The sequence below is a fragment of the Salvia miltiorrhiza genome, chromosome 3, assembly GCF_028751815.1.
Source record: "Salvia miltiorrhiza cultivar Shanhuang (shh) chromosome 3, IMPLAD_Smil_shh, whole genome shotgun sequence".
NCBI classification, from domain to species: Eukaryota; Viridiplantae; Streptophyta; class Magnoliopsida; order Lamiales; family Lamiaceae; genus Salvia; species Salvia miltiorrhiza.
Window position 1 is genome coordinate 52,172,826 of NC_080389.1, and position 26,647 is coordinate 52,199,472.

Here is a 26,647-nt window from a genome sequence, read left to right on the forward strand (position 1 = left end):
ATGTTAGTGCAACCCCATTACCCCACTAGTTTTGAAAAGTAAATTTATTTACTTAATAGGTCACGTGAGTATAAACACATACTAATTAGGCATTAAAGATTATATTAGTGTGTAGTTGGTTCAAATTTGATGGTAATTATTCATTAATAATAGGGTAAATATCATGAAAACTCCTAAAGTATACCCGTTTTATCAAAAATACCCTGAAACTTTCAAAATGTTCTCTAAACCCTTAAACTATCAGGTTTTTATCAAATATATCCAGTATTTATTTTTCGGTCACCAGAAATATGATGTGGCTCGCCGGATGGCACAATATAATTTATATTTAATGCAATGGCAAAAACAACGTCGTTTCATGCCATATCATTAAAAAAATCCAATCTGAAATTTAAAATTCACTCCTATCGTGTTTGAAATTCACGCTAATAACCTAGAATTAGGGATAAACACGATAGAATATGGTATGAAACGAAGTCGTTTTTTCCATTTCATTTATAAAAAAATAGAATATAAATTACATTGTGGCATTCGACGAGCCACATCATGTTTCTAGTAACCGAAAAATAGATTAGGAATATATTTGATAAAAACCTGATAGTTTGAGGGTTTAGAAAATATTTTCAAAGTTTCAGGGTAGTTTTGATAAAATGGAGATAGTTCAGGGATTTTCATGATATTTACCCTTAATAATACTAGTAAAACAATTTGACGCATATTAGCATAAATTGTTCACTAAAAATTACAACTTTCACAACTTAAAGACAATACTTTAACTTGGTTCATCATTATGTACTACACAAATATTTTCAGAATAATAAAAAATCATAATATGTAAACTAAAGTGTAAATCTTCCAAAATTTTGTTATAGTCGCCAAATGTAAGAGAAAAATCAACCAATAGCCCACTTGAAAATTAATTGCATCTGTCAAAACTATTAATTTGGTTTGAAAAGATATACAAATCAGATTATCTGAGAAGCCTGGTACATCGCCTAAGTTTCAATCTTGAAATAAATACCAACATAGATTAACAGGGGCATATGTAGAAATAAAAGACTAGTTTATGGTCTTTCTTTTGCAACATGTTTTCACTATCCTATATTCATGGTAATATCAAGATTATGTTCCCATTCACATTTTTATTGGAACCAGAGAAGATTCTCTATAGTATACATCCCAACTCTCCATGACTGGCTAACAAAACCAATTTAGTAGATCTTTGAGGTTGAGAATACCTGCTCGAACAATAAAATTCACACCTCAAGTTGTTCGTGGAGTCACTTTTGGACTTCCATCTGTAATTGCAGTGCTTCAGTGATCTCAATACCCCTGTTTTTAAAGCCAAGATTCATTATAATTAGCAATAAAAACATGTGGCATAGAAAGCCGCTAGGAACAGGTCTTATGGAATCAAAATTTGGAGCATTACCCGGCAAAGAATTGTGCATTCGAAGCTGGGGAAGTGATCCTGAAGATTGCATCAGGAAAGGCACAGGTGCAGCTCCCGGTACAGCATTTGAGGGTGGTGGGTGCATTGCCATGTTGGGGTATAGCAGGCTGTAGAGGTCCCATTGATGAAGGTGTGGATTCAGGGGCTGTGGATGGCACATGGGAGAGAAGCCTCGTGATTGTTGATTAGCTACTGACCCGGAAGATTGGGCTCCAGCGGATAGAGGTGAAATCATATCATTGGGGCTGAACCTTGAGATGCTGAAGTGCTCACTGGAGAAGGTAACCATCTGGCGGATTCCACTAGCAGAGAATGGTGACTCAGATGTAGAGGAAGATTGTGTGTGTGAGTTGGGGGGGGGGGGGGGGGGCACCCGGTTGATGCATGTATGGTGGCTGAGGTCCATCAGTTTGGGCGTGTGGGGGTGGCTGTTGCATGTATGATGGCTGAGGTCCAGACTTGAGACCAAACAACGAGAGCATGTTTGTGTGATTTAAGGGCGAGGAAGATACTTGGCCAGTGTTATTGAGAAATGCTGCAGAAGCATTTGAAGGGTGGGTTGACAAATCCAGACTGCCGACATGTTGGAGTTTGAGTTGGAGCTACAGGAAACCAGGTTGTGGAAACTGGGCTTGAGGAACAGGAAATGGCTGAGGTGTTTCTTGGTTTGCCAAAGTAGAGCTGGGAGTAATTTCTTTTCAACCTACACTGATACAACCAAAAATAAGTGTGAAAATCTATGCCAAGTTGAAAACGTGGTAGACAAATACTATGTCTCCAATGATCCAATCTATTATCTGCCCACCTCTAACGTGGTAGAATTTTGGTTCCTGTTTCCTGGTTTGCATAGTTGTGTCTTCTGACGTTAGTGAACATGAGATCCCATAGCATAACATAAAGAAGAACGAAGAGTACATACCTTCTCCACTCGCTTTTGAGCATCACTTAACGCCCACTAAACCAATGAAATTGTAACCAGATGTTCTTTTATCTGCACACAGATTTACGCACCCCTTTTATTAAGAACAAAACACTTTCTTTCTTATTCATAAACATACACGAACTTCAAAGATTCTGACAAATGAATTAATCGGTAACATTACTACAATAATCTTGTCTAAAAAGTAAAAAATGACTGCAAAGAAAAATCATTAAAGATCAGCAAACCACCCAGCTTTCTACTTCTGCTAAAGATAGGATTCTATTGCTGCACTTCCCCTTGCATTATTAATTACTTCAACCAGGTAAAATTATTGCAACAGATTCAGAAGCATGTCTGATTTTGTAGATGCGTCAAGTTAGCAGTTTAGAGTCGGTGCTAGGCTTTGAATCCACCAAAAGAAATCATACGCATCAAAAAGAAGTAACGCGCATGTAAAGATTTACACTCACAGGAATTGTAACTTTCGCCTCTTTCAGCAGAGGTTTTTAATCAGTAGGAGGCTTGAATGATGGATTTAGTTTTAGTATTTCACCTGGAAACATAATACGCCAATATAGAAATGGTAAGTTTAAAAGAGACTAAAATAGAGTAACAGCAGCAATTCATGTTGATTTCTTCTTCGTACCTATAATTTCACGCTATTCAAGTTCCAGCTGTTCCAATTCCTGCCAGACATTATTAATAGTGTAAGTATCGTGAAAGCTAAACAATAGGAGTAAAGCAAGACAGCCTTGAAACTCAACTACCTCACGGCTAAGCTGATGATCTGATGTCTTCCAATGGTGAGATTCCAATGTAGCAAATAAATCTTCACTATCCTCAAGTTCCAGCACCCCAAAAGTCAGTATTTGAGATATTTGATCAATCCGCATCTGTCCAAAATTTGTACCATCACAAAGGTAGAGCAATATCATCACTTAGAGGCACCTGGCATGTGAAATTGATGCGAGCCACTCACAAAGAAGACACTGACATGTTTGCACCCAAAGTAAAAAAGGAACTTCTTAAATTGCACAGAGCAATTAAATCCCCCATATATTTTGGGGAAATAGTGCCTCCAACCTAAGCATCTAACCTATTAACATGAACCCCTACTTACTAAGAACTCTAAAAAAAAATCAAAACTAGGACTCAAGAAAAATAACGAGAACATGCATAAAACAAGCTGTACGCAAATCTTAGACGAAAAGTTATCTAACATGGAAGGTGGATTCCGCATACCTGATATGCCAAGGCTCTTCCTTTCCGAACAGTGGTATCCATAGTTAGATCAAGTCCCCATTTGGTTTTCCTCTGCACCTGCTTAGTAGCTTCCTCACTGATCGAGTCAGCATCTCTCTTTTTAGAGCCTCTATACCAATGAACCTGATAGCTTGTTTTTGGAATAACAAATCCAGGTCTTTTTGCAAACATAGACATCTTTGGGCCGCTTGTCGATGCAGTGAGTGGAGGAACTGTTACAGTTTCAATATAATGCTTTTCGACTCTGCTCTCAAAGTTATCCAATAGATGATTCAAAAAGTTCTTCTTTGCTCAAAGACACATATAACTCGTTTTAGTAAACATTTTAGAAATTGTATGGAAAACAAATTATCTGTTGGAACAAGGAGGGATTTAATGTGGCATCAAATTCAAGATTCAAATCCTTCAACCCACTGCAAAATGCTTTACTATTTGGAAGGCGCCACCTCCACACCACCATCCTCAATATATTCCAGATGCTTAATAACTTAACTAAAGGTGCCTCGAGAAACCAAACCATCTAGAGTTCAGATAAAATATTGCACCAGTTTGTACAGCTACATCAGACAAGAACCAATTTTATAGAGACAAATGCATACTTGAGAATGATAACAGATCATTTATTCAAATCATAAATTCATGTATTCAAATACATAGGATTATTAGGTGTTTTTCCTAGCCAGAGTTTTTAATTTCATACCCCCATTATAGATTAAATTTAAAAATGCAGTTGATCATGTCACAATCTCTACCATGAGTACCTTACACCACCTGAACTCCATGCTCTAGTTTTCTTATATCCTCGCCCACACTCTTGCCTCCAACACAAGCATGACCTTTTACATTTATATAGTCACCAATTGCCAATATCACTTTCTCTGTTTGAGAAGCCAACTCTCCAGTAGGAAAGTAAATCAAGGCCTGGACCCTAATTTTAAGGAAATATCAAATATTGGATAAATACAAGTTGAATAACATAAAGTTGGGGCGCAATCAGGAAGAAAAAATGTTTGATTAAATTTAAATGTAGAAACCACGAAAATACATCAATACTGAGACCTCAAGTAGCATGAATCCCTACAAAAGCATTAATACAATTTTGGTAGACAAAGCACAAAAGAACTATGTATGCAGTATTATACTGTTATATATGAGCATTTTAGTGTTAATAATAATTGACTCCACATCAAGCAAGTCTTTTGGTGTTTTTCTTATGCAATACCAAGAATCTCGATCCCATAACATGTTTTCGTAAGTTCTGCAGGCGCACACATGACACAACTCCTCTTCATTCCTCGAGTAGTTCACCCTATTCTCTGATACCTATATATTCTTTTCATGCATTCCTACTTCAAGCATTTATTCTTTAACACAATTTGAATACTGCATCATATGAACATTCAAGACTAACAGTTAAATACAAAAAACAGTAGGCAGAAGACCTGGGAATGGTTTTACAAGAAACTAGCAGAAACAATGAGATAGAAAGCTAATTAAAATCCTTTTTGCTGCTCGTCTTATGATCAGCAACAATACTTGGTCATTTAGGTATATACTCAATTCTGTCAGTGCCTACTCCACTTTAACCAGGGCATTCAGACAAGATGGAATTATAGACTTAATCAAACCCCACTACAATTTAACTCCAGAAAGTACATTTACACAAGAATGATTTCAACAACTCACGTTTTTAAGTCCAGGGATGAAAAATCTTCAATGGAGGCAGATTTCCTCTCTGAAGACTCTGCGAAAAAAGAGGCCTTTTAAGAAAATACAGATTCATAACAGGTAGCAAAGTTGAGTTTGTAGGCCTTTTATATTTATCTTTGGCACCTATTGAACATAAATTTGTAAAAGGTTCCTAAAATGGATAAACTTGAATAAGTAGGCCAAAAACATTACATACATACTAGAGAACAGGTCTGGTGCTAATCTTCAATCTCACAAATCAATATTTGATGCTCCAAAGCACGGAAGAATGCACATCATCAACAGCATACTTCAACTCAGATGGCATATTTTCCACCTCACCATAAGGCTTCAATTTGGAGCTGAAGAGACGAAGCAGAGTCTTGTATCGCGAATGCTTCTTCAGCAACACCCGTCTGTAAGCATATAACCCCAGCCAGATAACATCCTTCCTTTTCACATCGTATTTAGGACGAAAATCAGCACCTTTAAAGGAATATATTCTCCTCCTGATCAACCTGTTCATGTACCTGCAATAGAAACACACCATGCCTGTGTGTGAGAATGGAAATAAACTAAAAACAATTGTGTGACGTTTTATACATACCTCAGAGAAGTCTCTATAGCTTTGAGAAGGAATTTGGGGTGAAATCTTGGCAGAATTGACAAGTTGGAGAGGTGGCAAATGAATTTCATGGCACAGAGGAGAAAGGCTTGATAGATGTTGAGTCTAACCACCCCTGGGGAATTGATGTTGGAATCATAGAATATAGGATGACATTTTGGCCTAAGATAACTTCTCAACTTTGCCTTCAAGTGTTTTCCCAAATTGCCTTTACGGCATACTGTTAGAGTTGAACTCAGATGATAATTTAGGTACCTGTATATAAAATATAAGAGTTATAAATAAATGAACAAACAATGTTAGGAAACAAGCAAGGTTATTACAATAAAACAAACCAACGGATAAAAAAGATAGAAGAACCTTGTATAGTCAGCTTGAATTTCTAATGTGGAGCAGTTGACAAGCAGGCCACTCCAAGGAAGAAATGAGATATTATCTTTGCCCATATGTAGCCTGTTTGACAGGTTGCCTTGTTGATTGTCCATGACAAAATTTAGACCATATTTCTCCTTATTCATGTAGCAGTTGTAAGCATGAACTCCTCTTTCCAATCGGGTGAAGAACTGAGAGGCCTGATACTTTGAAGCTGATATAAAAATGTAATCATCCATGAATCTAAGTAGAAGAGATTCACAACCAGGTACAACTATTTTAGTTTTGTGGTTGCCTTCTGAAGCTGAAGTACTGTCGGAAGAAGGTTGTTTTTCCAACAAGATAGCTTTCTTAAGAAATGGAAAAATTTCAATCATTTCCATGTGCCCATAATAATATGAACACAGTAAAGATGACAAAATACTTCCTTGAGGTATACCAACTAGTTGCTGATAAAACCTATTCCTTAGTTGCACCACATTGCCCATAATGTGCTCCTTCAAAAGTGAATGAATTTCTTCCTTTCTTATTTTCCTGCTCACTTCCTGAAACAAGAAAGAAAACATATCAATTTTCATCTTATCACAAAGGGTAACTTACATCTTAAGCATTAACTAACTTATAGATACAATTAGAAATCTTTGAAGATTTTTCAACCAACTCTTATAGACCTTTCTCCTATATCCACCAACACTCATCTGCTGATGGATTAACTAAGGTACCCATAGGTTTTAAGTAGACATACAAAATTGTTTCATGGACCAATCATTTTAGTAGATAAAAATTGACTATACACACATAGATATATTAAACTAGTGAGGGTGGAGATCTGATAGTTCGCTTTCTCACCCCAAAAACTTAGGCATATATTTTTTTTGTCAATGCATAAAATTGGTAAAAAAACTGAAACAAAATTGACAAAAAAATGTGAAAGTAGATTTTGACATTTTGCAAGCCTCCAACTCAAGCAATAAAATGAAAATAAAAGAAAAAAGTATCTTTATCAGTACCTTCTTAACAAGAATACTATGAAACGACTGGACCCGAATTCGTGATCTGATTCTTGTAGATGCAATACGAATATCTTGATGTGCTAACATCACATGAGGATCGACCTTCAAACACTTACTTGTGCAAACAACTTGGGTGAACTTTTCCAAAGTATATTCATCATCACATATGACATCCTCCATCACACTGAGCAATTTTTTATGATCAACTGAGTCAAAAGCTTTCGACACATCTGACACTACCATGAATACATTTGGCATGCTAGGTGTCCCGTTTTTCAGATGTAACAAGAAGGGAACAAGTTTTTTGTAAATATCATTGTAGTCAAAAACCGATGAACCCAACTTTTTTGGTTCATTTACCCGTAAACCTGATAAAACTACATGCACGTCATTGAGTACACTGTTAACAGACTTGAAAAACCGATGTGCAACTCTATGACTACAAGATACTTTTGTCCATAACTTTTGACAGGAGTGGGTTCTAGGAGGTGAGTCTATGGGAAATCTAGATGGTGCTCGAAGATTAGTCAGCATTCGGAATCCCTTACTCTTGGGACGTAGTCTTGCCCTAGAGAAACCAAAAGATCTCTGCCATAATACGACTCTAACAGACTCATGATTTAATAGGCGATACCGATTCAAGCACTCATTCTCACTCATCAATTGTTCCCAAATAGACTTTCGAAAATATATAACTTCCTGCTTCTCGTGTTCACTCTCTGTAATGTAAAAGTTAGCTTGCAGCAATTGCGATACTATCTTTTCAAAAAACCAAATCATCCAGCATTCAAAAATTGCGTGTCTGGCAGTATCTGTAATACCAAGACATCCGTTATGCTTATTTGAGAAGATAGGGAACTTCGATATTTTGACTTTATAAATGCATTCCTTTAGCGAGAACTTCTCAAATCTTCGTAACTGAATGAACTTTGAGATGTTTCTCCTCAAACTTCTCCAATTAGATCGTTCTCCCAACAACTGTGAAGGGACTATTCTCCTACAAATCGCCCAAACGAATGATACAACTTGATTCTTGAGACAACACATAATGGGTTCAACCTGAGTAGTGTTGGTTTCTTGAATCATAGTCCAATTTTTGGCCATAGCAACCTGAAAACAATTTTATCTCACTTTTTAACCCATATAGTCTACTCATAGATAAGTATTTCTGGAATCATCCCAAATTTAAAGATTAAAGGAAAAAGATCATTCGACCACGTACCTAAGTTCTAGTGTGGAGAAAATGTGTAGAAAACAGGACAGGATAAATAAATAAAATACTTTTTAACGGAGAGAAGATGAACCACAAGATTTACAAGTAACAAAGTTCCAACTTCCAAGGCAACATTAAGGGGCGACAAGGAAGACAAAGGAGATACATTGACTATAGTAGGGATTTGGAACTCTTTTCTTTAAAAATAAGAAAGATAAATTCAATAAAACATGAATACATTATTGTCAAAGATAGAATTTATAGAGTATATTTGTAATTCAACTCAAACATTAAAGGACACAAGAAACTCCATTTCAAATTTCACAAGGACAAATGGTCAAAAAATTGTCATACTGTACATCAAAGTACGTTTTCACTATAAAACAGATTAAATTTGTTGTTAATATATACAAACCTCAAGCACAGTGCCAGCTCCCCTACTAGCATCTTGGTATGAGGATCTTACAGAACAGTGTTTCTCCAACAGCCTTGCATGTCTACAGTTTCGACTCTCCCGTATAAAAAATTTTAGTAGCTTTGTAAGGGAATGATACCTAAAAAAAAGACAAATTCATATTAAGAGAATCTGATGCATGACAAGGGTGTGGGTGTACAATTTATAACCAACATTGATAAACATAACAAAATTCCATAAATATTCATGTGAAATATGTGCAAGACTTAAGTATGCTATGTGATCTCATGAAATATTTCAATAGTAAATTAAATTACTTCATATTCTTCCCTCTATAGAATGAAGTTCTAAATGCACATCACATGTCCCCGATAATAGTAAGACAATTGAAAATTGAATCATTTAGATTCTAGAGTAAATAATTGCAAATTCATAAATAACATAAATGGAAGTTGTTACTTACAAACACGTGGAATTGACAGGACAACCATTTTTGGTGCGACAACATGGTGTGCTCCCAACATTTTTGTCGGGACCAAATGCTTCAAATATATTATTGAACAAAATGGAAGCTCCAATCTCATTAGGCTTTATAGTATGCAACATGTCTACACAAAGTTAAGGTTGAACATCTAAGATAAATAGGAAACAAAACTTCAAAATCTATAATTTGAAGCTTTCCTTTAGTATGCATATAATTATAAGAATTGGAAGGCAGTGGAGGCATATAAAGACAAGCACAACTATCCAAGCTCATAAACTAGACACAAACAATGGAAAACCCAAATTTCATGAACTTCACCAAAAAGTGAGACTCTAAAAATACTATGAAATCACCGTATAGCATAACATATAATAATGAAATATAGTAGCCATTAGAATTAGATGCACAATAGTAACTAGATATGAACAGACAGTACGAAGGATACGCTTCCTTGGCAATATTGATGAACAATTCTCTATCCTATAGAATATGTTCTTTCTATCAATCTCAATATTTCCTTTCATCATTGGTTGATTTTGGAAAACTGAACAGCAAGAGCAATTGGCCGTGTTCTGCAAAAATAAAAAACAAAAACCACATTGTCAGGTAAAAAGGTAAACAAAACATAAATAGCCCGCATAATGATGTAAAATTCAACAAAATTTTGACAAGTAATTCGGCATCACAATACGTTAAAAAATGAACTTATTCCAACTTTATTGCATATCCCATTAAGAATAGACATTAACAAGAGGCCAAATGACTTATTATTGTTGTCTGAACATGATTACATGTACCACATTACATATCATTGACAAGGAGATATATCTGTATTTGACTATTAATCTTCTAATAAACTGTATAAAATTCTCTTGTTCTGCACTATTCTAAAAAAGAATATTCATCATAATAAGAACTAGAGATAATGACATGGTACGTACATCCATGTCACTTTGATTTGAACTTGAAGGCGTTCCTTTAGATGGGAGCAAAGAAGGTGTTTCTGAAACAGCTAACTGCTTACGCTTTCTTTGACGCTGCCAGCGATACTCCCGTGTACGCTTTCGAGAGTTTACTTTACTTTGAATATGAGGAACTTCTTCAAAAACATAAGTAGACCCTACAACCATTATGACTTCTTCATGAGATTTTTTCTATTTTTTAGCCCAAAAGCTTTATCCGACTAATACAACAAATCTTAGTCATAATTACCATTACTTGTGGCAAAGCTAATCGAGTTTGAAGAAGGCTCAGGATCTAAAGTGCATGGACATATTTGTTTCCTGTCTCCCTCAACCCGTTGTCTCTTAGCCTTGTATCCTGATCGAAGGTAAAGAAGAAAAAAAATATCAAAATTATCAATATAGCATATAATAGTATGCCTTAAATATGTGCTGCCACTAATATTCGTGAAACATCCACACCATAACTGTCACCTGCATATGCACATGGATAAACTCTAGACTTAGGCATGTCTTTGGAGAACTTGGAACACAAAGAGTCAATAGGACAACCAGAAATTTGATGATGCTTCTTATGGGGAAGAGGACAAAACATTGATGTATACTTCAACAGATACATCATGACAGCATCACCAACCTAAAATTTATCATTAGCACACCAATCAAGTCCAATGTGCAAATATGCCTAGAGAAGATAATATTAGTTGCAACAATCTCATTCACTTACCCTTGTCAAGAGGAGAGTCCACTTTGAGGATGACAGTTCATCAACCACAGGACTTGAACGGCTCTCCTGCCACAGATAATAAAACCTCATACCGAACAATCCAACAATCATCAAGTCTTCATATTTTCAATTTCTTAAGAGAATATAAGAAGAATAAGTATTTAAATTTGGCAAGTGAAACCTAATCATCATATGACTAAATCGGCCGAAAGAAACACTTACTTTATCATAATTGCAGCATATGAGATTTGATGAGGATGGTTGTTCATGCAGTATTATTTCAATCGATCTTCTGACAATCTGAAACAATAGAAAAGATTTATATCAATCACAGATACAAGTCAAGATATTATGATGAAATACAATATTGAATCTTGAAAGTAAGCTAGAGTTTCTTAAAGAGTGTTTTTCTGCTGCGAAAGCAACACCATCTACATGGTAAAGCCGACATGTCACAGGTGAATCATACTCTACATCAGGCAAATCCAGTATGCCACCTTAAACGATATCTAGTTAAGAGTAGATGTAAGATAAAACCAAAGTCTTAATGTATTACTAATAGTAATTTGTGAGTTCATAATGTGTGGAGGTTCAATTATGAGAAGTGAATCTGATGCCCAAATGTACATGTATAAGACCACATTTAGGTGAAAAGAAATAAATAACATACTAAGAACATAAGCATCGCTCTCAAGTCTCAAGCATGAACTTGTCTAATAATTTTCAGAATCAATCATACATAGTAGACCGACGTACCTCGCATTGCGACCAACGCCGGTGAGGATCGAAGACGGGAATGGAAGGGGCATCTTCGGAGACAACCACAAAACATTCGGATAGGAGCTTGCGGTAGTCCAACGGATCTCCCGATCTGACGAGGAACGACATGGCTTTGTCGGTGGCTGTGTCCGACGGAGGAGGGATCAAGGCCGCGATGGTGTCAGCAAGAGTTCGCGCCTGATTTTCAAACAGCCTCCAAAGAACCTCCGGAACTCTCTTTCTCTTCTTCGCCGCCATCAATGCCGAGGGTGTATTCACAGAAATTTCGAGTTGCATAAAAGAGAAGAGGGAGGGAAGGGTACCGTTGGAATTCACCAATTCAAATAATTGCTTGAGGAAAAGGGACAACTATGAGGCCAACTTTAAAGTAAAAATCAAGTCAATTAATGGTATGAATTTATTTTGATACACCATTCTCAACACATACCAAATACAATAACATGGGAGAATGCAACTATTCGTTCATTGATTATGACTCCATATAATCGGGGAGCTCTGCGTTGAATTAAAAAAAACTCTATTTTGTTCATATCATTACCTTGTATCGGCTGGCAGGTTAATTAGATTTCCAGGTACTAGCTAGTGCTTCTTCAAACTTACGTTACTACTATATATTTCCAGACTTGTTACTCATCACTAATTATTATTTGCTTCATTTTCATTACTATGAATTGTTAAAAGTTACTCTATATTTAGTCTATATAAATCAACAGAGGACATGCAGATGGATAACAAAAAAAAATAATAATAAACACTTGACAAACCAGCTCCTAAACAAATAAAAAATCAATAACAATCGTGATTATATGAATCCAAAATCTTGTCTTTCCCCATTTTTCTCTGCTCAATTTTTTTGTTATCTAACAGAAGATTTAGAGTATCAAACCTCCGAATCCCCATCCAACTCCAAAATCAAGCACATCAAAATAATATGCACAATTTTATTGAAGCAACAAAAACTCAAAACTAACCTTTCAAAGGCCGAACTGCTGGGTGCGCCGAGACTGCTGGAGCGCCGCCGCCGGAGCTCGGACTCGGAGGCGAGCAAAGGCCGAAGGGAATGGGCGTCTGGGTCGGTTTGCTGCAGCGTCCAGACTCCGGTGGGTTCAGAGAGAGCCGAGAGATGAGAGGGCGCAATTTCTTCAGTTTCAAATTTGATTTTCAGAAATTTTTAATTTCTATTTAGTTTTAGGTAATTAGGGAGTATTAAAAAGTTAATTTTCAATTTTAAATAAATTTTAATGACAATATTATGAATAAATACAATTGATTCGACAAAATTTTTATTTTGAAAAACTTTCGATACTAATTACAACATAAATTATCGATTATAGTTAGGCCACTATTTATACAAATTCCCTACCTTTAATTATCTTCTAATAATATAACTATTATTTTATTACTATTATTTGCATCATGTGCAATGCACGGAAAATGTTTTATATTCCTATATTAATATAAAATCGATATCAACTCAATAATAATAATAATAATAATAATAATAATTAATTGAATATATTTAAGTTGAATATTAAAAAAATAAAAATATATATATATATAAATTTCACAATATTAAGGGCAATACAATCCAAAATTATAAAACATTTGCCAACATTTGTACTTTTAATATGGGAGGATCAAATATTGCTCAATATGACTATCTCAAAAGTTAACTCTATAGAAAATACAATGAATCTCAAAATAAAATTATTAAAGTTATAAAAAAGGAAAATTGAAGGTTGTATTTGACATTGTTTTCGTAAATAAATATGTCTATATGAGTATATACTATATATTGTCGAAAATAGTAACTTTAACTTTAGGTCCCCAATGGGACACCAAGCGGTGCGACCTCCTGTGTGTGAACAGTGAGGTCCTGGGTTCAAACCTCACTGCTCCCCTTTCCCAACTCCCCCAAATCAAAAAAGAAAATAGTAACTTTAGTTACCACCATATGAAATGGTCTTCATAATAAATTATTATTAATTATGTCTATTTTATCAAAATTAAATCAGTGGTATATTTTAAATTATAATAATCACAACTATTTTCGTTAGTTATACTTATATGTCAATTTTTCGTTCAGAGCTAAAATAGATTGTCTGTTTATATATGTTTTCATTTGATGAAATTTCATATAAAGTTGATGTGGGGTTGAGAATTTTAGAAAAATAAGAAGAAAAAAATATATGTAAATTTGACATAGAATATAATGGAGGATTGATACATCGTATTTCTTTTTAATCGTATATAGAAAAGATTTACTCCATTCGTCCCACCTATTTTGAGACATTTTTCTTTTTGGGCGTCCCACCTATCTTGAGATATTTCTTATTTTGGCAAAAAATTTACACTTTATTCATCTTTTTACTTTTTCACTTACACACTAAACACTACTTTCTTAATTTTCGTGCCAAAAAAGGTCTCAAGATAGTCGGGACAGAGGGAGTACTAATTTTATAGGAGTATGATGGAAATCCATCGATTACTAAAGTGTATGTTAGGAGGAATAAAAATATAGTAGGTGTTGCGCAGGAGAAAGGCTGAGGAGCAGGATTTTATTAATATTTATTATTTAATATTAGTAGATTCCTTATGTTATTAGGACTTTATTATTTAAAAGGATTCTTATTAGAGGTTTTCTTTTGCTAGTAGGACTCTGTTATTTGTTTTATTTAAACCCCTTGGTTTAGTTCGCACGAAGATTTTTTGGACTCTTATTTTATGAAACAACGTTAAATTTCTTACTAGGTTAATTCAAGAGTTTCTTCTTGAGTTGCTAGGATTTATCTCGCAGGAAATTCCAGAGCCAAGTTGTGATCACGTTACGGCGCTTCCGACGATGGTTTCGAATTGGCAAATGTTTGAAAACATTGAATCTTCAATTGAGAAACTGAACGCCACACTACAGAATATTTCACTGCAACTTGACAACCAAGTAGGTTGCCAGCACGATGAAGGTAACGGGAGATTTAGAGCATGCCAGCAGGGACATCGTTGTAACGAAAGGCGTTCCAGTCGCGGCAACTCAGGGGATCAAGGACAAGGAAGTCACCGTTGGAACGACAACGATGAAACTAGGAGACGTCGACACCACGAACAACTACGAGAGAATTCATGGGAGATGGACAATCCGTTTGCAACGTACCCAAATCCGTTTCATAGGGATTGTTCTGAATCGAGCATGAGAAAAAAGAAGATGAAAATTCAGACAATGATTCAGAAACTGAATCCGAGGAATCAGTTTATAGTAGACGAACAGAACGTCCGAATGACCATCGGTCGAAGGGGATTCGCCTAGAATTCCCTAATTTCACAGTTGCTGACCCACTTAATTGGTTTGACAAGCCAGAGCAACACTTTGAATTAAATGATATACGAGTGAAGCATTGTGTTCAAATTGCATCGTATTACTTGGAGGGTGAGGCTCGACAATGGTGGCGTTGGTTTGAACAGGGTCATGGTGGCTCCCAAGTGAATTGGCTTTAATTCAAGAAAGACATGTAACTGAGGTTTGGAACTACTCAAGGCGAAGATGCAAACGAGTCCATGAATAAATTGCGCCAAACTGGGAGTTTTCGCGATTATTTGCGAGAATTAATTTCAGATATTATGAATAGAGTTCCTCATTGGCCACCGAGTGCGTTACTTGGAGCATTTATGGCTGGACTGAAACCGAAAATAGCCATGGAGTTGAAGATATGGAGGCCTCATGATCTTCAAGAAGCCATCGAATTAGTGACAAGAAAAGATGAACAACTGCAGATGTCGAAGGCACTATCCGCGTCGTCGAGGAATAGTCCAGCCACCATAAGTCAAAATTTTAACCCCAAGCCTTTTGTCATTACTACCTCAAAGCCTCCATCCAACATGCCAACAATTGGTAAATGGCGAATTCATCTTCCAAATGATGAAATCATAAAATGAAGGTGTGTTGGGCAGTGTTGCACATGTGATGAGAAATATACGTGGAACCATGTGTGTCCTAACGCAAAGGCAATGAGTTTGATAGTGGAAGAAACCGCACCAGAAGCAACAACAGAGGGAAAAATTACCACTCCAAAATATGACGAAGCTCCTGAAGACGTGATAGCGGAAGGCGATGGAAATGTGACAACGGAGTTTAATTTATTGGGAATGGAAGAAGCAAAGAAGAATGCAGTAATTTCTTTCAATCAACTAAAAGAAAATGGAGGAGCACAAGTGCTAAAATTTGAAGGACATGTTGGGAGATGCCCTGTCCTAATACTAGTGGATAGCGGCGCGACTCTTAATTTCATATCCACCCCGCTAGCTAAATATTTGCAACTTCCGGCAACACGTGGAAGGTCTTTTTCCACCACTGCTGGAAGTGGTCACTCTCTGACCTGCCATATGAGATACGATCAGGTACCAATCATCATTCAAGGGATTTGTTTTCACGTAACATTATTTGCATTACCTTTGCCTAAGATGGATATTGTATTTGGGATGCCTTGGATGGAAACGGTGAGTCCGTTCATGGTTGATTGCAATGAGTTATCATTGAACTTTTGGTGTGGTGACGAAATGGTTTTGTTGAAGGGTATTGGGTACACACTCGCTGGACCTTTTGACTTAGATATGTTGCAGCGAGAGTTGACTTCAGGAGGAGAGATTTATTTATTAATATCTCCTGAACTTAATTGCGAAGATCGGATAGAAGAGGAGCAAAACGACGAAATTGTAAAACTTTTAAGCGGATTTGAAGGTGTGTCGAGTGCTTCTGTTTCATTGCCTCCCCAAAAGAGAATTAGATCACCGCATCAGATTGGCTGATGAATCGAAGCCTATAAATGTAGCACCATACCGCTACACTCACTTCCAGAAGAACAAGATTGAAAAGCAGATAGAAGAAATGATGGCAGCAGGCTTAATCAAATACAGCACTAGTCTGTTCTCCTCTCCGGTTTTATTGGTAAAGAAAAAGGACGAAACTTGGAGGTTATGCACCGACTATCGAGCCCTAAACGAGGCCACCATCAATGATAGATTTCCAATTCCAACTGTAGAGGATATGTTGGATGAACTGCACGGGACCTCCTTTTTCTCTAAACTTGACCGACGGGCTGGATATCACCAGATTCGAGTCCACCCAGATGACGTGCACAAACATCATTTCGAACTCACAATGGGCATTATGAGTATTTGGTAATGGCTTTTGGATTATGTAATGCACCATCTACTTTTCAGTCGATTATGAATCATATTTTTCGGCCTTATCTACGTAAATTTGTCCTGGTATTTTTCGATGATATATTGGTTTACAGTAGAAGTTGAGACGAGCATTCGCATCACTTGCGCAAGGTTCTGAAAATTTTGAGGGAACATCAGTTTGTTATAAAGCCTTCTAAATGTTTCTTTGGTGTACGCGAAGTGGAGTACTTGAGTCATTTTATCTCAAAAGAAGGAGTAAAAGTTGATCCACGCAAAATTGAAGCTGTGAGAAAGTGGCCTATCCCAACGAATGTGACAGAGTTGAGACGATTCCTTGGGCTGGCAGGCTATTATCCAAAATTTTGACCAAGATTCGAAGAAATAGCTAGATCATTACATCAGTTGACTAAGAAAAACAAGTTTAAATGGTCAGACACAACTCAACAGGCATTTGGAGAGCTAAAAGAGGCGATGAGTTCAACCATTATCGTAGCATCATCTCTTTTAAGCTTAAGAGGTCGGAATTAAGTTATGAGCATCATCTCGTTTGGAGTTTGACGAACCACTTCAAACTTCATAAATTAAAAGTGACGAAAGATAATTATTGTTAGCCAATTTTTTAAATTATTTTATAATGGGAATAATTGCTAATGAAGGAGAGTAAATTTTTTTGAAATGGTGAAATTTGAGAATGCCACATGGGATGAAGTCATTTTTTATAGTAATTAATAAAATATAAAGTGATACATATAGATCAAACATTAACAATAAATTTTACAAAATAATTAAATTCAAAGTATAAATTTAAAATTATACTAAAATTTACAAAATTAATTTATAATTTATATACATGCACACGTCTCAAACTTGAATTTAATAATGAAAATAAACTAAAAAGTGACAAAAATAATTATCATTTAATTTTTTTATTTTATGATCGATGAGTTTAGTCATGGAGAATAATTAGTGAATTCAATGCAAATCTTTGGATAAAAAAACAATAGGAAATAAAAATTAGTAAGCAAATTACTTTATCATTAAATAAATAGAAAATTAAATATCTATCTTTTTGATAATATTACAAGAACTTAAGATAAACAAAATAAAGAATAGAGATAATTTCATGTAAGCACACGATTAAGGTGGTGTTTTAAATTTATTATTGAATTAAATATAAATAAAAGATAAAAGATACTTTCTCCGTCCACGAAAAAACTTCATAAGAGGAAGTGATACGAATTTTAAGAAAATAATTATTGAGTGTATTAAAAAAAATTTATTGAATATATGATGAAAATGTGTTTTAATACAAATGATGAAGTATAATCCAAAAATAAATAGAAAGTCCTTTCGTGGACGTTCCAAATCAATCTATCCAATTTTATTTTTGCAAGTCCAATTAATTAGGTTGGGATCTACCTAAGCTGCACCCCTACCATGTAAAGTACGATTAGCAATAGACGATGATGTCATTATTCAACAGTAACCTTTGACATTAAAAAATGGATACACATTCATAGAACCCATATTATTTATTGGCTCCTACATTTGTACATTGCTTCAACTAAAAATTCAGTTGGGGACGAAAAGGTGGCTTTATTTCCCTATCTAAAATTCACAATGAGCATGTCTGAGGCACCCAAAATCTTCAAGATTGGTATCAAGTAAACATTGCGGAAACAAAAAACGACGCCTCTGATCTGAGTTTTCATTTAACAGAAAAAACTGAAAATCTCACATCTTCTCGTGAGCTCTCTCTAGCCCATACTCGAGGACCGGGGTGCACTGCTACAATCTAAGACGCAGCGGGGACTTACTCATCGACTTTTGTACGCTTTGTGGGTGGTGAGCTGGGCACGCCTTCGGGTGCTTTTTGCTTCTCTCCTGCCACCTGAGAAGTTTCTCCTGGTTTTTCGGCTATACTAGACGGCTCACCTTCTGGAACCTTCTTTTCAGCTTCTACCACCAAACTATCTTTGGCAATGGAATTTTGCACATCTATCAACTCTTTCAGAGCATTCTCACTGCTCGATGAAGCCCCCTTGAGCAAGTCTGTGCCTGACTTGCACTGCTTCTCAAACATCATTTGAAGATACTTACCCTGCTCTTCAATCCGAAGCTGCAAATTTCTTTGAATCTGTACAATGGAGATGACAAATCAGATTATGTGTGAAGCCTGGTACATCGCCTAATGTCTCCCAGACACAGAATTTCAAAAGGCAAAGTTTCAATCTTGAAAGGTGCAGTAGTATTAAGGGCTACAGGAAGCTACAATTAAGTAAAACAACAAATTGCATCTTGTGAATCAATAGTTTACCCATGCTATATAACTCTAATTGAAAATGAGATGCTACAGGAAAGGCATGACTTAAAAGAAAATAAGGCAGAAAAGAAATCCAAGTCCTGCATAGAAAAGAACCTAGTTACTTGCAAACGTATTAAGAAATGACAGTTACGATATATGGTTAACCTCTAACATATATATAAATATATGGGAGCAAAGAGTTGAACAAAATGGTATGTTGTATTTCCTGCTCGAATGCATCATTCATATTCCACTAACTAGTTTCATATATTTACATTTCTTCCTCTTACAATTCGCATCACCCAGGCGCTGCCCCAATTGCCTTAAACTGACCAACTTTCATGGTTTTGCAAGTTTGCAAGGCTATGTAATATTTGCAATAAAGCCATAAACTTTCAGTTAGTTACAATTGAAACACTTGACATGGTAGGAGAGTGTCAGCATATCCAACAATTTAACTAGATGACATTATTCTTCATTAATGTTAGGCAACATTGTGTGCGTCTGTTGGGTCTAATGGTAGTGTGGTTAATGCCTAAGGCCAAAGGTATCAGGTTTGAGTCCACCGTCATGCAATCTTTTAAAATTATTTGTTCTTTCACTAAAAAAAAATGTTAGGAGGCAACATTATTTTAGGGAAACAATTTTAAGAAGTCAATATGTATATTATTTTCAAAATCAAAATTACCTTACAAATCACCTAAAAGGATATGTTTTACTATGACTTTTAAATCATCCTTCAATTTTGTTAATTTTGGCCAATTGGGATTGTGATCTCAAAAGTCATAAACAGTTCCATGTCTTTTTAAGTAATTTTGATTATAGAAAGAATTTTAACATATTTTGTCTCCTTAAGAAAACTTTGTCTAATTTTAGTGGAGAATAATGTGACATAGTCAAATTGTCGAATACACAGACACTCTCCACCAGAATAAGAGTTGGCGCATTATAATGCTACAAATTGAAAGTTAATGATACTTGCAAAAATTTAAAGTCTGCAAAATTTACTAAAACGTAAACTTCGGTGATTTTTACGGCTTTAACCCTAAAACATAAACAATTTTTTTCACCTGTTATTTCCACATATCCCTTATGTTATGTCCATCAATTGGTTGATGTGGATAAAAACCAACATATATTATCAGGGGCATATGTAGAAATAAAAGATTAGTTCTTTCTTTGTGGGATGGACAGCAATATCATACAGGTCTATCTTTGGGAATAACTTTCTTTTGCAACATGTTTTCACTATCCTATATTCATGGAAATATCAAGATTATGTTCCCAGCTGAGGCATCCACTTTTTTTTTCACATGCATCAGAACAGTAAACCACTAGATCAATCAGTAAATGACTTTATTGGAATCAGAAGAGACTCTATACATCTCAACTCTCAATGACTGGCTAACAAAACCAATTTAGTATATCTTTGATGTTGAGAACACCTACTCGAAGAATAAAATTCATACCTCAAGTTGTTCGTGGAGTCGCTTTTGGACTTCCATCTGTAATCGCAGTGCTTCAGTAATCTCAATACCCCTGTTTTAAAAACCAAGATGCATTATGATTAGCAACAAAAACATATGGCATAGAAAGCCGCTAAAAACAAGACAAAATTATCAACCTCTGCATTTTCTTTCAAGGTTTCAGACAAGATGGACTTATAGACTTAAGTAGACCCACTACAATTTAACTTCAGAAAGTAGACTTTATACAAGCATTGATTTTAACAACTCACGTTTTTAAGTCCAGGGATGACAAATCTTCAATGGAGGCAGATTTCCTCTCGGAAGACTCTGCAAAAAAGCAACAAAAAACACAGTATTTTCTTAGGCCATGATATGCACATTAACTTAATACACAGAAAAAAGAGTAGAATATAGTTTTGGAGGATATTACTAGATAAAACAGGATTACTATAAGTAACGCGAACTTAAAGAGCCTAAAGAAATTAGAGTATGAACCTTTTTTGTTTATTTGGATATAACTTTGTTTCAAGAACAAAGAGAATAATTGTTGATACTGAAAGTTTTGATAATGGTAGTACGAAAAAAATAGCTACCAGGGAAAAAATAAGCTACTGAACAAAAAAGCAAAGTGCATTTTACAATAAACAACGGACAATGGCTTCAATTGCAAATGGCATCTAGGATATCCCAATGACATCAAACAAAAAAGATTGACAGAGGATCAAGAAAATTGAACAGTTCCATTACTCTAGGTGATAGAGAACAGGCAGATAATTTCTACTATAGTGAAGCGATGGAAATATTCTAATAAATAAGCTAAAGAACAATTAATTGAACAACCTAATCATTTGAATACCAAGAGCAATGGGATATGCTCCCACAACTATGGAACCACTGCAAAGAATTTTGAATGGAAGAAAATCGGACACTCTTATGTCTTGAAAAGAAGCAGACATCATATAGCTTGGTTGTGAATTATTTTACTGTTAATAAAGGGAAACATTGCAAAAACATGGGAATAGTGGTATATGTAACAAAAAAGTAGGGGGAATCTTATGCACACCTTCTGTTGTCTCAGGTTTGTATCTAGCTGTTCGGTACTTCTGCAATTAAGGAACCAGATTTAAGAAGAGTGAGAAGCCACTATGTATGCAGCTTTTGAGATTGGCCATTACTACAGAATACATACCTGTAGATGGCTTTTCACATGATAGATGGTCAAACCTTCAACTTTCATTAGTTTGAGAACACCCTTGGGGGTAGCTCCTGTAACAGTGATAGAATGATTTATGTAAGTGGCATGCAATTGATTTTATGTCAGATAAAGTTTGAAGCACTGAAACAAGAAGGTAAAAGTACTTTCACTGCCACCAAGCTTGTTAACTGCTTCCACAAAGGTCTCATGAAGTTCTGGGGTCCAACGCATGCGTTGCTTTCCTGGAGCAGCATTTGAGGATGATTGAGCTCCACTTGTGCAAATTTCTCCAGATGTACTTGGGAGTTGTTGGGGTATATGAGGCTGCTGGTTGGAGATACTAGGGCATTGCTGCGAATGCTGATACAAACAAGATATTAGAAGACTCATATTATATAAGAATTATTCACCGACTCTACTGAAGGAGGATTGAACATAAGCATTGCAGAAACTCAAGCTCAGAAAAGTAAACTCTACCTTTGGTTCTGGATCTGCGACACTTGCATCAGCAAGCAGTCCACTCCAATCAGCAGTTAAAGCATCATTATCAGTAATAAGCTGATCAGCCCAATCTTGCCAATCATTGGGTTTACCTAGATCCTCATGTGGAATGGTGATGCCACTACTCTTACTTCCATACAACTGACTACTCTGGATCGCCGTACTCATTGGAAAATCAAGAAAATCAGGCAATGTATCCGTGCACCAAGACTCATTGTTTTCTTTGTTGAAATGACTTGATGCAGTGGATTGAAGAAGTTGAGAATCAACAGAATGTGGTAATGTAACTGATTTTCTGCTACTTGTTGATTGAGAAATGAAAGGGGATTGCCTTGGAGGATTTTCTTGTTGCTGTTGGATGGATGAAAAATGGAGATCAGTAGAAATTCCTGATGAAGAAGAAAATATATGCCCAACAACCCCACTGTTGGAGGACAAAGATGAAACAACAGCTGGAGGACGCTGCATGAGTTCCCTCTCTAAGGAAACCTGCTGCGATTCAGAAAATCTTGGATATGTCTCTTCCAGGACAGTTGGAGGAACATTAAATGAAGCAGATAGAGATGCCGAGGCCCCGATGCTACTAATTTGTCTTGGGCCTGATCTTTGAATAGGTAAAGCATGTTTTGTTTCCATTGATGACTTTAGTGTAAACAACAGTTACGTCTATGCAAGTTATGAGCAAACAGCGCTTTCTGCGACCACCTATTTAGCTTATACCACAAGAACACCCATCAGGCTCATATATATACAGAAATGGAAATGCATACATGCAATGGTTATAATAACAAAACTCAGAAAACTATGAATCAGGGACAATTTCGATAATCCCCATTAGCTCTGAATAGGATGTGTGTGCAGGTCAGGGAAGACGAAAGACATAGAATACAACTATTGAAGTTCTGAAACATTGCCTAGTATTGATCAGCCAATCTAGTAGGAAGCATACTAAAAGTTTATAATTTAAGTATCACTCATCTAATTCTAGTTCTGCTCTAGCCTCTAAGATCAAATATTTGTGGCATATTCTCACAAGGGAAAAGATCAATGATTAGCTAATCAAGTATAACAACCAGAAATTTGAATATACTTTTGGCACCTTAACAGTGAATCAGAAGTTTATTGATGGAAACTCATCCATTAATAATGCTTGAAAAACATCTGAATCAAACATGAAGAGCTCAAATATACGGCTATCTTTCTACCAATTGGACTGCTTACCGAATGAAAAATATTGTGTAATACTTATCCATAAACTTCTCCCAGAAACTTGGTCCAAAAATATGTCATCTCTCCCCACCATAAATGACAATAAATTGCAGAATCAAACCATGCACCAACTATTACATTAATCTAACAACTTAGGCATTTCTAAAATCAAGACAAATTCTAAAGTTTGGTGGCATAGTTTGTCTAACATAGATGCAAAAAGACCAACTTTGGTATATGCAAAATATACCCACTCGAATTGTTACGGCAACATGTTTTTTGACCGCTCAATGACTTAACCAGAACGTCACCGCACCATGAGCATCGCCATCTTTCATCGCAAAAAGTAATGCCCCTAGTTCAGCTAAAATTAAATTCTATAAACTAAAGGAAACGAGCTCAAGATTAATACACTACTGGTTCTAACAATACCAAATTTAAGAAATCAATCACCAAAATCCCATGCTCAAACCATGAAAGAGCCAATGAACACCTCTTGCAATCAAACAGTTAGAAATTTACAGAACGCGAAGAGCGTGAGTGGATAAGATTCAAATATTCACTCAAAGTCGATGTGGGTCATAGTTGAAACTTTTCACAAAGGACGTAAATTGAAGCAAATCCAGCAAGAATTGATACATTGAGAATCAATCAGGAGCAAAAGCATGAAACTCTTACCTTGAAATCAGAAAAGGAATCGCAATTGAAAATGAAACAGCAGCTCCATCTCGAATTATTGAGATGATATAAAAAATCTAAGCCACAATCCCGTTATAGCTTAGCAATATGGCGTATAAGATACACGTGTGTATACGCGATTTATTGCCCTGCTTGTAGAGGCGGGTTGGGATGCCACGCGCTACCGTTGGCGGGAGGTTCGGTCGCCGGCGAATGGCGGAAAAGAATTATACGGTGGGGAGTGCCCTCTTCTCTTCTATTCGAGTTTGGCTTCTTTTCTTCCTATCAATTTTATACTCATCTCACTAACGCGCCTTCCATAGAGCGTGTTGTGCCCTCTGGTTTAACTTGTCGTTTTCGTTTAGGTATTCTCTTTTTCTGTTTTATTTTTTCTTTTAATAATTATGAAAATTCGCATACCGCAATCGCAAAATATTGATGAAATTCGAACATGTAACATTAACATATGACATTATGAATGCTGACTGTACCATTATATTTATTCCAATGAGACAATCTAAATAGAGGTGGAAAAAATATTTGCAAATCGAACCGAATTATATTTGATATTATTATATTCGGTTTAATATTTTGATTTTCTCGTTAAGTTTGGATCGTTTTTTCTTTTTCTTTTGATTTTAAAATCAAAATCCAAATCCAAATTATAAAATAGTAAATTTATTTAAATAATTTAATTGTAATTTTAATTTCCTAAATTTTAGCACTGTTATGTAGGAGAAGGTTAATTAGTTAAAAAGGAGATGTGAAGACCAAATATTTTTACTTAAAGGACCTAATTTTTTTCATAAAAAAGTAGAACATTTGAAGTGGGATAATAAAAAAGGAAAACAAAACACTTGAAGTATGAAGTATGATGGATAGAGTATCTTTTAGTTAAAATACAATCATAATTAATAGCATATAGTAATCAAAAAGTAATTCGATTTCATTTTATTTTATTTTTCAAATTTTTGGTCTTTTTGAATTTAGGATAATTTGATTTAGGTATTTCAAACAATTTGGTTCATTTTTTTTAACTACAAATTTTATTTGGTTCTATTTCAACAAAAAAAATAAAGCGAAATTCGAATATTTGCCCCTAAATTTAGTTCGCAATTCCATTTTTTTTTCTTTGCACAAGTTTAGAACTGATTTTAAGACATTTATCCAACATTTATACTTAAAATTGATTGAGGAATTTTGAAGCTCTCGTTGTTTGAGTTATTCTCCCGTATTAATTGTAATCTCATCGTCGTATATCTAGAATATGACTCAAAGCATTAGAAAGCTTTAACTCTATATTGCACCAATTCCTGACTCAATTGCTTAATTGATGGATGTCGAACGCATATTTTGACAACATGTGAGGAATTGACAATAAAATTGATTGAGCGATTTCGAAGCTCTCGTTGTTTGAGTTATTCTCTCGTATTAATGGTTAATCTCACCGTCGTACATCTAGAATACGACTCAAAGCATTAGAAGGCTTTAACTCCATTGCACCAATTCCTGACTCAATTACTTAGTTGATGTATGTCGAACGCAGATTTTGACAACATGCGAGGAATTGACAATAAACTTTAGAAGTTATCAACCATTTTTTTTTAAATGGAAAGCCATTATATTAAATCACAACGCGTAATATCTGAAAACCAGACAGAAAAATTCGACTTCCGAGTAGTTACACCAGAAAAACGAGTAGCGAAATTCGCTAGAGCTTCCCTACGAACATGACAAAAATCATAAACAAAACACTTACGAGCATACATGAAAGTTTCAAAAAGATCATCGCTGAGAGAGTCCATTCCCTTATACGCCTCATGCACAGCAAGAAGAGAGTCTATAAAGACCACCACCGGACATAAGTCATTATCCGCACAATAGCCAATACTGAGGAGCATCGCATGTAGTTCACCCATCAAAATAGTTCCTGTGCGACCCACTCTATGGGCAGCAGCAGCCACGATCTGCCCCATGTGATCCTGGATCAAGAAACCAGCCAGAACTGAGACATCAACATCTAACCGCAGCAGACCAGATCTCAGGCCGGGGATACCACATCTTCTCACCTTCCCTCTTGGAACACGCTGCACCCATCGATCAACTCCAAACGCCCATGGAAGCTGTTGTGGTGTTTGGTACTGCACAGACAGGACCAGACCCACCACAGGCAAACACAAAAGGACTCACCTCCAAA

General features: G+C 35.7%; 2 protein-coding genes across 19 annotated transcripts; both read right to left on the reverse strand.

Moving 5' to 3' along the window:
* Positions 1-2,845: 2,845 nt before the first annotated feature.
* On the reverse strand, positions 2,846-13,092 carry LOC131014273 (telomerase reverse transcriptase). 17 transcript variants are annotated; one of them, XR_009098125.1, is made up of 19 exons: positions 12,890-13,092; positions 11,895-12,248; positions 11,361-11,438; positions 11,139-11,204; positions 10,886-11,048; positions 10,662-10,769; positions 10,391-10,569; positions 9,895-10,021; positions 9,429-9,573; positions 8,966-9,104; positions 7,335-8,447; positions 6,313-6,869; positions 5,935-6,207; positions 5,545-5,857; positions 5,325-5,382; positions 3,618-4,566; positions 3,143-3,268; positions 3,022-3,061; positions 2,846-2,928 (listed from the first exon to the last, which is right to left on the reverse strand). XR_009098125.1 is itself a non-coding variant. In XM_057942193.1 (13 exons), exons 1-13 carry the CDS (start codon positions 12,192-12,194, stop codon positions 5,587-5,589), a joined length of 3,519 nt encoding a protein of 1,172 aa, XP_057798176.1. In that variant the 5' UTR covers positions 12,195-13,092; the 3' UTR covers positions 5,311-5,586. The 17 variants fall into 17 exon arrangements, 1 of the variants encoding a protein (XP_057798176.1); XR_009098123.1 differs by having other exon boundaries at positions 11,895-12,266; positions 12,890-13,091; XR_009098124.1 differs by lacking the exon at positions 12,890-13,092 and having other exon boundaries at positions 3,618-3,850; positions 4,400-4,566; positions 11,895-12,879.
* Positions 13,093-18,581: 5,489 nt separating this feature from the next.
* Positions 18,582-24,790, reverse strand: LOC131014274 (protein PHOSPHATE STARVATION RESPONSE 1-like). Of its 2 annotated transcripts, none has more exons than XM_057942194.1 (8): positions 24,451-24,790; positions 22,540-23,276; positions 22,227-22,422; positions 22,057-22,133; positions 21,931-21,970; positions 21,137-21,194; positions 20,868-20,937; positions 18,582-19,230 (listed from the first exon to the last, which is right to left on the reverse strand). In XM_057942194.1, the coding sequence occupies exons 2-8, from the start codon at positions 23,197-23,199 to the stop codon at positions 18,907-18,909; spliced, it is 1,425 nt and encodes a 474-aa protein (XP_057798177.1). In that variant the 5' UTR covers positions 23,200-23,276; positions 24,451-24,790; the 3' UTR covers positions 18,582-18,906. The 2 variants fall into 2 exon arrangements, with proteins under 2 accessions (XP_057798177.1, XP_057798178.1); XM_057942195.1 differs by having other exon boundaries at positions 22,540-23,268; positions 24,451-24,761.
* Positions 24,791-26,647: the final 1,857 nt, after the last annotated feature.

Excerpts from the sequence above, each read along its gene's own strand:
- LOC131014273 (XM_057942193.1), bottom strand. The coding sequence starts at position 12,194 with ATGCAACTCGAAATTTCTGTGAATACACCCTCGGCATTGATGGCGGCG. Across the intron at positions 9,105-9,428 it reads CCTGTCAATTCCACGTGTTT|GTATCATTCCCTTACAAAGC; the intron begins GTAAGTAACAAC and ends TCTTTTTTTTAG. Across the intron at positions 8,448-8,965 it reads GAGCTGGCACTGTGCTTGAG|GTTGCTATGGCCAAAAATTG; the intron begins GTTTGTATATAT and ends AATTGTTTTCAG.
- LOC131014274 (XM_057942194.1), bottom strand. The coding sequence starts at position 23,199 with ATGGAAACAAAACATGCTTTACCTATTCAAAGATCAGGCCCAAGACAA. Across the intron at positions 22,423-22,539 it reads TCGCAGATCCAGAACCAAAG|CATTCGCAGCAATGCCCTAG; the intron begins GTAGAGTTTACT and ends TGTTTGTATCAG. Across the intron at positions 21,971-22,056 it reads ATGTGAAAAGCCATCTACAG|AAGTACCGAACAGCTAGATA; the intron begins GTATGTATTCTG and ends CCTTAATTGCAG.